Source organism: Procambarus clarkii, chromosome 75 (genome assembly GCF_040958095.1).
Source record: "Procambarus clarkii isolate CNS0578487 chromosome 75, FALCON_Pclarkii_2.0, whole genome shotgun sequence".
Lineage (NCBI taxonomy): Eukaryota > Metazoa > Arthropoda > Malacostraca > Decapoda > Cambaridae > Procambarus > Procambarus clarkii.
Genome location: NC_091224.1, coordinates 23,303,985 through 23,314,678, shown reverse-complemented (window position 1 = coordinate 23,314,678; position 10,694 = coordinate 23,303,985). Strand labels below are relative to the sequence as shown.

The window sequence follows — 10,694 nt, the reverse complement described above, 5'->3', positions numbered from 1 at the left end:
AAGGAATTGATAGGGTAAAGACAATTTATTTAACACAGGTGGAAACTGAGTACCCAGATGAGCCATAGAAATATTAGAAAGAACTTTTTCAGTGAACTCCATACATAGTTTCAAATGCAGATATGTTAGAGCCCAGTAGGCTCAGAATTCTGCACGCCAGTTGATTGAGAGGCGAGACCAAGGAGCCGAAGCCCAACCCCTGCAAGCACAACTAGGTGAGTATATTGACCTGGTTCGAACATGGGCCAGATTTCAACATAGGCCAAGTTCTAACATGGGTCAGATTCCAAACTTGGGTCAGGGGCAGTTCTATACTCTAACATCTGCTGAGAAAACTGTCGCCTACGTATTTATGGCTTCAAAATAACTAATCCTTATAAACGCTGCTAATATATCCATGATAAATGCCGTCATACAATACATCATAAGTCTTGTTAGCGAGAAGACAATTAAACTATTACAAATGTTATAACGAGCGGTTGGTCACTATGATTTCCGCAACCTCGCTCACATATTGCAAATTTTCTTCCCGAAATATATTACCAAATTATAACACTAAATTATATATAACGTATAGAGCTATATATCGTGGTTTTTGTAAATATTAATTCAACAAAACAAGGGGTGATCTAATGTTTATTTACGTGGGAGGGTTGGCAGCCATGTTGGGCCATTTCCGTAGGCGAGGCACTTGAGTCGCGCCCCAGGAAGTGTCTCCAAGTTGTTGTGGGAGTGCCTCAGGGAGGAGCAAGTGCCTTAAGATGTCCAAGTCGGTGAGGAAGGTGCTAGAAGAGGCCCGGGAGACGGGGAACCCCGAGCTGGACCTTCAGGATAAGCAGATCACGTCCTTAGAGGAGATCCCTGGCTTGTGTGAGTAGTCTAGGAGTGGCACCCCGCCCCCACACACCTGTATTGTGTGTGGCACCCTGCCCCACACACCTGTGTTGTGTGTGTCGCACACTGTCCCCACACACCTGTGTTGTGTGTGGCACCCCGCCCCACACACCTGTATTGTGTGTGTGGCACCCTGCCCCACACACCTGTATTGTGTGTGTGAGGGACACTGCCCCACACACCTTTGTTGTGTGTGTGGCACCCCACTCCACACAATTAATGTGTTGGGAATAAAACAGTAGGCTATATCAAGGCACTGATACATGTGTAGAGAAATGAACACGCAGGAAACTCGGTATGTAGGCATTTTGATACTGTACATAGGCGGCTCACTATCTAGGTAGCTCAGTATGTAGGCAACTCGGTATGTAATTAAATCAGTATGTGGACAGCTCGGTGTCGTGTGTGTAGGCAACCTACACACACGTAGGTGTGTAGGTTATATATATATATATAATATATATAGTACTGTATATAGAATGCTGTAGTTGTTCTGCTTATCAGAAGTAATAATAGTATTGATGTATATCGGCAACACTCCACCTCTGGCATCAATTTAAAGCCTTTATCTAAAAAACTGGTTTCCACAGAATGTACAGTGCCCTTGTTCAGGATGATGTAAATAGCAGCAGAAAACTAAGCAGTATATTCCAACCATGTGGCGGTACCCTCTTGGTCCTTTAACGCTTGTGTTGCTAAGGGCTAATTGGCCTTTGCCACCCACAGGCTAATTGGCCTTTGTCACATGTTGCTACTTCCCTCACCAAAATGGCTTCTCCCAACACTCCTTTTGCTGTTATTACACTATATGTACACGTTATATATAAGTATCTACATTTGTGTTCACCATAACGAACCACTAAGTTGGTATGCTGAGTGGCAGTGGCAGCCATGCTGCCACTGGCTGTCACTCCCTCCCTCCCTGCCTCACCTCACCTGACTCGCCAACATTCTCCTCCCACCATACTGTTTTTGGTTTTATTCACTATATACAGACGTTATATGTAAGTATCTGCATGTTTCATTCACCATAGCGAACAACTAAGGTGGTATAGTGAGTCCAGACAATAAAAGGTGGTCACACAGAGTCAGCAGACAACATTACCCCCCTCCCCACCAAGATTACTCCTCCCACTACAGCGCTAATTATCACAACAATCCTGCTATTATAAAAATCCTGGTCATTTTTATCACAGTCAGGGGTCTTCTGTAATACAGTACTATTATCGCAAAATAATAGCATGTACATATATATTATGGCATTTTTAGGCGATGCTGTGGTCACAAGCTGAACAGCAGTGCTGTGAGCTCATGCTGTGTGCGCCAGCCTTGGTGGCTCACTCAGTACTGTACTGAGGCCCTCACACCCGGGAATGTGGCCCACGATTTAAAAAAAAAAAAAAAGGCGTCTGTTTGCAAGACACCTGATGAAGGTGAGGTGAACCCCGTGTATCCGCGGGCCGTTTAAATCTTGCATAGTATTCCAACACATCATATGATGTGATGCGCAATTTTGCGTGAGTTACTCAACACGTCATATGATGTGTTGCACAGTTTAAGGGTTAAACAATAATTATGAACTCCTTATACTGATGTGTAATGTGTGTATAGATATATACAGTACTACTGTATTCAAAAGTACAGTTGTTCATGTTGTATTGTGGTTCAAGAGTACACTGTGCACATTTGTATGTCAAGAGATTTCTTGCTAGGTTTCCCCTACATTGGACTTTAAAAGTATATTTTTATTGTTTGTATTTTAGGCTTTATAATGTATTATTAGACTTTATTGTACAGTACCAAACTGTCAACTGGGTTGGTCTTGAGCAAATTTGGTTACTCTGTGCTTAGTATTTGCCATATACAGTATTCAAGCTTTAGCTAGGTTTTATGTTTAGACAAAGGTTGACCTTATTAATGTATGATAGGAAAAGTTAATCCTCTCCTCAAGAATTAAGTCAAGAATTAACTCAATTGATATATGCTGGGAGAGATTAACTACTAGTTTAGGCTAGGAGAAGATAACTCTTTAATTTAATTCGGTATATAAGAATTTATTATTTTAATTTTATGCTAAGATAGCTTAGCTTTGTTAGTGTATGCAGTCTATTCTCACACTTAGTACATGTATGTGCATGCTATGGATACAAGCACAAATTGAGTTTGTTTAATGTAAATAAAAGCTCTGAAAATGTGTGCTTTCTCAAACTATATGAGCATTTCATATTGGTAATTTAGGTCAGTAAGTTCAAGCTCATACAGTAATGGTTAGAGGTGAAAATGTACGAATTAGATACTGTATCAAAATATTTTGACAACACAATAAGCTTGTAATAGGAGAGGTTATCTTCATTTAGACTAAGAATAGTTTTATTATGCCTAGTTTTTCCTTCACTATTTGGTTGATTCCCTTTACTATTTGGTTGGCTGATTTCATGTCACTTTGTTGCAGTAACCTTGGAGAACATCACCCGCCTCTCTCTGCCACACAACCGCCTTACAAGGGTGCCTCCTGCTATTGCTAATCTCATCAATTTAGAAATCCTGAACCTTTTCAACAATGTCATTGAGGAGCTACCGACCTCAATCTCTTCTCTCAACAAACTCCGCATTCTCAATGTTGGGTATGTCAAGAACATTACCTAACTGTTGGCTTTTAAATTTTGTAAATACAAATCTAAATAAATGCAAATTATTTACGCACTTCATTTAAAATTTATTCTGTGTATTTTCACCTGGGAACTTCCCTCCTTTGTGGTGGTTATCAGAATAATCTTTAGGCAGCTCCAATGTAAACCATGATCGTCTGCTCTTGTTCTCTACCCGGTGTCATCATAACCCTCCACTTTTCTTTAATGCAAGTTAGATTTACTACTCCATGTACTTAACTTTTGTATATCTTCCATCCAGACTTGTACAACCACTTGGGCTGGACGGTAGAGCGACAGTCTCGCTTCGTGCAGGTCTGCGTTCAATTCCCGACCGTCCAAGTAGTTGGGCACCATTCCTTCCCCCCGTCCCATCCCAAATCCTTATCCTGATCCCTTCCTAGGGCTATATAGTCATAATGGCTTGGTGCTTTTTCCCTGATTGTTCCCTTCCCTTCCATCCAGACTTTACATCAGTTATTTTCTCCTGATGCCCACACCATCATAGTATTCTTCTTGCCCCCATCCTTCTATGACACATCTGACTTCTCTGACCAGTCACATTCAGCTGTAACCCATCATACATTCCTCTCCACCTACTTGAACCACATAACTGTCTTAGATCATTTCAACTGCCTGGATTTTAGACTTATTTGATTAATTCCATGTTGTAATATGAAGTTTTCTTTATATCCATAAGTCACAATTCTACCTTTTGTAATTCTTCCTAAATCGTTTTATCTACTTTTTCTGTAGCACAGAGCAAAATATAGCTTTAAAAAAAGTATAGCTGTGTAGAATTATTTAAAATGCTGTATAAGATTGAATACACACAACTATAGAGTTACTATACTGTACTTATAATAATACTTTTAAGAATGAACCGCTTGGATGCACTTCCTCGAGGTTTTGGTTCCTTTCCCGTGCTAGAGGTCTTAGATATCACATACAACAACATTGCTGAAGGAGAGGCACTTCCTGGGAACTTTTTTATGCTTGGTAAGATTATTACTGTTGAATTAGTAGGGCTAAAGATAAGCTTTAAGTAATCAAATAATTTAATTTTCATATACTGTATAGTATTGAGCTGGTACCCAATGCCTAATGCTGGTACCTAATGCCTAATACAGGACAAAAGCTTGAGTTAAATTTGTCTTACACTCTTACTTCATAAGGAAACTATTTTTCTACAAAACTTTGCTGTAAAGAAATGAGAGGTTTCTGAGAAGGGCTTCAGTGGCTTCCCAAGCCAGGCCCACATAGCTCACCTAGGACATTGCTCACATGCCAGGCTTTAATCAACTTTTTACCCCACTGTTTTGCTGCTCCTTTATTATGTGGCAGCACTAATTCCCAAGTGCCTTGTCATGGTGGGGCTGAAAGTCAACGAGAACTTCGCGTACGAGCAGTGTCCTAGGTAGATCCTGGCCCTAGAATGTTTCAATAAATGTTGAAACTTGGAAAATGTAAGTTGAAAATTTCAATAAATTTTCTTGTTTACTGTATTTCAGAATCTCTGAGAGCTCTCTACATGGGTGACAATGACTTTGAAGTTCTATCGCCAGAGATAAAAAATATGAAGAATCTGCAAATTGTAAGTTGCTGTAAGAGAAAGCTTAGTGTATGGGGTACAGTATCAGATATATGTAGGAGGGGGGAAAATGGGAGAGGATGAAGAGATAGCTAGAAAGATAGGTAGAGACAGGAGATAGAGAGAGAAGGGAGATAGACAGACCTGGGTAATGCTCCAAGTCTGAATATATATAAATATTCAAATATAATACTGTGTTTGCTTACTGTACATAGATATGTATTCAGTATTGAGTATTGGAAGCTAAGTACCCAAATGAGCCACAGAGACATTAGAAAGAACTTTTTCAGTGTCAGAGTAGTTAGTAAATGGAATGCACTAGGAAGTGATATGGTGGAGGCTGACTCCATACACAGTTTCAAATGTAGATATGACAGAGCCCAGTAGGCTAAGGAATCTGTACATCAGTTGAGAGGCGGGACCAAAGAGCCAAAGCTCAACCCCCGCAAGCACAGTTAGGTGAGTATGTGAAATAAAATAGAAAGAAAATAGCTTTTTGAGTGATGTGAATAAATGTGTGTCCATCGTTCTGGTGTGACAGATCTCGAGTTGGTCACGAATGAACTGAGTTCACACTTTTTAGCTGTTACCTCCAGTGCTCACCTTCCTTCCTAATTTCCTTATTCATAAGCCTTATTCTTGATGTTTTATACTCTCCTATAACAATTGCTTGTCAGTACATATTGAAATTACAATCTGCCCTGTCACTCTGTGATTTTATGGTGATTGAGATCAAGCCACCCAAGAGGTGGCATGGACATGAATATCCCGTAAGTGGAGGCTGTTTGGAGCTAGTACCAATAGCTAATACTGTAAATCTGTGGATGAATGGGGTCTTCATGATCGCTTGCAGTTATGTCCTGCAGGAGGCTTGGCTGTTCAGGCAAGTGGCTTATGGATGGATGCGTCGTTTTGCGTTTGCTAGCCTCGGCTTAATGGTTTTATGGTGATGGGCTTGGATGGCATTCATTAAGAGGTGCTTCACCATCTCTCTCAAAGTGCCTGAGGTAGATGACGCCTTGTCCTGTACTTCCTGGCTATTTACTGAATACTGGTGTATATATAATCTTATTTGGAAGACATCAGTCCCCGAAGACTGGCTTGAAGCAGTTGTTCTTCCTAATTGGAAACCAAGAGACCTCTCCTAAGGATTTTTGTCTCCTTGCCCTGACGGGTTGCATCTGCAAGTTTCTCAAATGTATAGTCAGTGTACATCTTGTGTGGTTCTTAGAACACTCACTAACTCTTTCCCTCTCAATTTAGATTTTACAAGTGTCCTTGCATGACTGATGCTTTAGTTGACCTAGAGGTCTACATTCGTTCTGCCTTTGCTTTTTTTTTTTTTTTTTGGACATGGACAAGGCTTATGACACCACCTGGAGGTACAATATTTTGTCCCAACTTCGTTCTTTTGGCCTTCTTGGCAATCTTCCCCCCCTCTTTCTTCATAGTTTCCCCTTATTCTTCCTTTAAAGTGAGACTTGGTGCCACTTTTTACCAATTTGAAGGCATTTCCCAGGGTAGTGTTCTGAGCACTACTCTTGTTTGTTGCCCATAATCTTATTTCCCTACTTCCCTCTTACATTTTCTCTGCCCTTTATGCTGATGATCTCATTCTGCTGTTGCGGGGATGACCCCATTCCTCCCATGCTAGCTTCAATGTGCAATTGATGCTGTCATCCTGGGCCACCATTCATGACTTCAAGTTCTCCACGACTAAGACTTATGCTGACTTTTACTATGAGGAAAAGAGTTTTTGATCCCCCCATTGTCACTCAATAGTAGTCCCCTTCCATATTAAGATTCTGCTAAACTTTTGGGGTTGATTTTTTTTGTTCTAGTATTGGCATCCTTAGTGATATTTAATGCCTTTTGAATATCCTGCACATTTGATGGTGCTACATAGTCCCCCCCCCCCTGGCTTGCCACCAAGCTTTGATAATTACTTGCATCTCAAATGTCCCTCATGGTCATTTGTTCCATGATAGAATCCTTAGTCAATCTAATACCTTGGATATCGCTGGCTGTGTGCATTTTGTTCTTGTATTAGCATCCTCATTGATTTGTAGCGCCTTTTGAGTATCCAGCAAAACTGCTACATAGTCTCCCCAGCTTGGTACCTTCTTTTGATAATTACTTATACCACATGCAAACTCACTGATTCTATGGTAATTGCTGGAGAGGACAATCATATACAAAATAGTGGAATATCTGGAGTGGGCTTTGTTACAGAGACAAAGTATGGTTTTTAGAGAGGGATAAGGCCTGCCTACTGATCCTGGTATAGTTCTAGTGTTTGCTGTATTAATAACAGAGCAGTTATTATAAATGTATATTTCATTGAAAAATTAAATTTGATATGGTATCTTATTTTGTGTAAACAGAAAATATTACTATTGTCCTTGACTTTAATTTATAAAGATTATAATTAGCTAATATTTTCAGTTGAGTCTACGAGATAATGATTTGATTGCTTTGCCTCGTGAAATTGGGGAGCTGACACGCTTACGGGAATTGCATGTACAGGGCAACAGATTGCAGGTCCTTCCACCTGAAATTGGTAAGTTTTCCATTGCTTATTGTGTAAACTCATTGTTTGCATTGTTAACAGATGATAAAAAGCTTCAAAACAAATATAAACTAGAGATTAACATTTTGAAATACTGTACAGAATAGAAGCTATTAAAAGCAGCATAGTAAAATTAATGTGGAACAGTTGTTTTACTGACAACATTTCCTTTATGTTCATTAATGTTAATGCTCATAGGTCAGTTGGATTTGCTGGGAAATCGGTGCTGCCTTCGTTTGGAGAGTAACCCTTGGTTGCCCATGATAGCCGACCAGCTTCTCCTTGGCCAGTCACATGTCATGGACCTACTGCGGAATGAGTCTTACAAGTTGTGAGTAATATTTTTAAGTATTTTATGAATTATATCTTTTTTTTTTTTTTTAAAGGTAGGTTCTTTGCTTTTGTCAAAATGCCGTTTTCAAATGGCACTTCAGAGGGCCTCTATAGCAGTGTTCCTTTACATTTTTTTGCATCTCTTTCTCCTTATACTGAAATACAAGTGGTATGAATTAGAAACAGATGGGGAATCCACCTCCATTCACAGCTTTAAGAGTATAGAATAGACCAGAGAATTGGAGTATATACTGTATATAAATATATGGACCAGGTATTGTTATAAGGCATGGCATAAGAGCATGGCATTCTTACAACATTAGGTAAGCACATACCCATTATAATATGTTATCTCCTACACACACCCTCTTCTCCCAGCATTACTGGAATGTAATGATTGCAACCCTTGTATTCATTACTCTAGCTGTCCATGGGCTGTTCTGGGGATACCTTTCTCGGTATCCAATAGGCACGTTCTGTTTTGGTGGTGATCCAGCCATATTTATAGCTAATTTTTTTTTAATACTGTTCTGTGTTAAGCTAGTTTCAGCAAGTAAGAATCTCCCTTTTATCTTGCATATCAAAAACGTTTCAAATTTACTTTATTATGCATTAATACATTTTTTATTTCTAGTCTTTACCAGAAACACATGGGTGGTGGAAGCCAACCGCCTCCAAAGAACTTTGAAGCCAAGAACAGGAAGATTTCACGTAAACGTGAAAGTGCTTAAGATAAACCACGCTAGCATTAACTACTCCAGCGTGCAGAGTGACTTTTGTATATTAATTTTATATTAATGATACTATGCAAAGTAGGTAAGCAATTTACAATACTGTATAATCTTTTTGAAGCCTACAGATAAAATGCAGATATTCATATATACCCAATGGATGAACGGGGATGATAGGAATATCAAATTATCCACAATAAAGTTAGTTCTGAAAAACAAACTTTATTGCTTTTTAATGCAGGAATATCCTATAGCAGGCCCAAAGCCTCTGGTTGGCCCACTAAGTGTTAATTATTTCTGTGTTACTTGGGTAGTGGATGAGTATTTATGACTTGTATGTTGGCTTCTGTAAGATTGATGAATGTGCTTAAAAACGTTTCAACCGAGATTTAGCGCAAATCATATTTGGCTTGTAATAACCCAATTGTTAATGTTCCATTGGTCTGTCAGGTATTCCTAATACAGTACAGTACATGATATGTTGGTCCATTTGTTATGCAAACAACATTGTCAACATGGGTTTTCTATATGCATGCCCAAAGAAGTGTATAAACTGATCAAAAGTATGCTCTGCCCTGCTCGAGGCAGCACATACTTGTTGTGTAAAATGAATGACTGTGAAATATTTGAGTCATCAGTGTGAGCTGCATACATGTCAGGGTGTTCACTAGCTTCCTGCAGCCACACAGCTGAGAGGTTCAGTTGCCTGTGGGCATTTATAGTGGCAAGTTGTGTTCGAGAGAGAGAGAGAGAGAGAGAGATATATAGAGAGAGATAGATATAGAGAGATATATAGAGAGAGAGATATATAGAGAGAGATACTTGCCACTATAAATGCCCACAGGCAACTGAACCTCTCAGCTGTGTGGCTGCAGGAAGCTAGTGAACACCCTGACATGTATGCAGCTCACACTGATGACTTAAATATTTCAGTCATTCATTTTACACAACAAGTATGTGCTGCCTCGAGCAGGGCAGAGCATACTTTTGATCAGTTTATACACTTCTTTGGGCATGCATATAGAAAACCCATGTTGACAATGTTGTTTGCATAACAAATGGACCAACATATCATGCATTAGGAATGCCTGACAATGGAACGTTATAAACTTTTATATGTAGGCCACTGGTTCCCAAACTGGGGACCATGGCCCCCTTGAGGGGGGGGGGGAGTCTTTTTACAATATATAGTGGGCCATAAGTTGAGTCAAGTGTACAGGTTATGATAGAGGGTACTGGAGGGGCCTTTGTTTAAAGAGTGTAGGGGGCCATTAATAAGGACGTTATATGAAAAAGGGGTAATGACAGTAAAGATTTTGGGAACCACTGAATTCGTACAAGCAGTGCATTTGTTTTATTAACAAATTATTTGTGCATTTCAATGTTATGTAACTTATATAACCATTTTTGTTCATATAAAATTACTATACTTTTTTTGGTATTTTATTTATTTCATTTGTGAACAAGTACACTAATACAAATATACAAAACCTCCAAAATGCACACAGGACCCATGAGGAAAGACCATCCTCCACCACTACCAGTCCTCTTAGCCTTGTCTTACAAATACCATATTTGTCAGATCAAAGAGTTCATCAAATCTAAGTTCAGATAAACATCAAAGAGGATAACTCAGCAAATTAAATCTTGAACAGATTACACACACAAATCACAATAGCATGATGCATCAAATGAACAAAGCCACAAGGGGATGAGGATTCGAACCTACGTCCGAGATCATCCCAGATGCTACCTTTATCTTACAGAATCCAAGTAAGTTAGGTACAACTTCTGGTTTCAACTCTTTGGACCATGTCATAGCTCAGCCGATTAAGGCAGCTTCTGGGATGATCTCGGACGTAGGTTCGAATCCTCGTCACGGCCCTAGTGGATTTGTTCATTTGAACAGATTAGCTATAATAAACTAA

The 10,694-nt window shown here is 39.5% G+C and overlaps 1 protein-coding gene across 2 annotated transcripts; it reads left to right on the top strand.

Moving 5' to 3' along the window:
- The first annotated feature begins 650 nt into the window (after positions 1 to 650).
- On the top strand, positions 651 to 10,200 carry LOC123771700 (ras suppressor protein 1). 2 transcript variants are annotated; one of them, XR_011224698.1, is made up of 8 exons: positions 651 to 870; positions 3,347 to 3,518; positions 4,420 to 4,541; positions 5,054 to 5,136; positions 7,579 to 7,693; positions 7,901 to 8,033; positions 8,670 to 9,368; positions 9,642 to 10,200. XR_011224698.1 is itself a non-coding variant. In XM_045764367.2 (7 exons), the coding sequence occupies exons 1-7, from the start codon at positions 762 to 764 to the stop codon at positions 8,764 to 8,766; spliced, it is 831 nt and encodes a 276-aa protein (XP_045620323.1). In that variant the 5' UTR covers positions 651 to 761; the 3' UTR covers positions 8,767 to 10,200. The 2 variants fall into 2 exon arrangements, 1 of the variants encoding a protein (XP_045620323.1); XM_045764367.2 differs by having other exon boundaries at positions 8,670 to 10,200.
- Positions 10,201 to 10,694: the final 494 nt, after the last annotated feature.

What these genes read in the sequence shown, in the direction of transcription:
- LOC123771700 (XM_045764367.2), top strand. Translation starts at nt 762, where the DNA reads ATGTCCAAGTCGGTGAGGAAGGTGCTAGAAGAGGCCCGGGAGACGGGG. An exon ending in CTCCGCATTCTCAATGTTGG is followed by an intron (nt 3,519 to 4,419) that starts GTATGTCAAGAA and finishes AATACTTTTAAG; the next exon opens with AATGAACCGCTTGGATGCAC. An exon ending in GGTCCTTCCACCTGAAATTG is followed by an intron (nt 7,694 to 7,900) that starts GTAAGTTTTCCA and finishes TAATGCTCATAG; the next exon opens with GTCAGTTGGATTTGCTGGGA.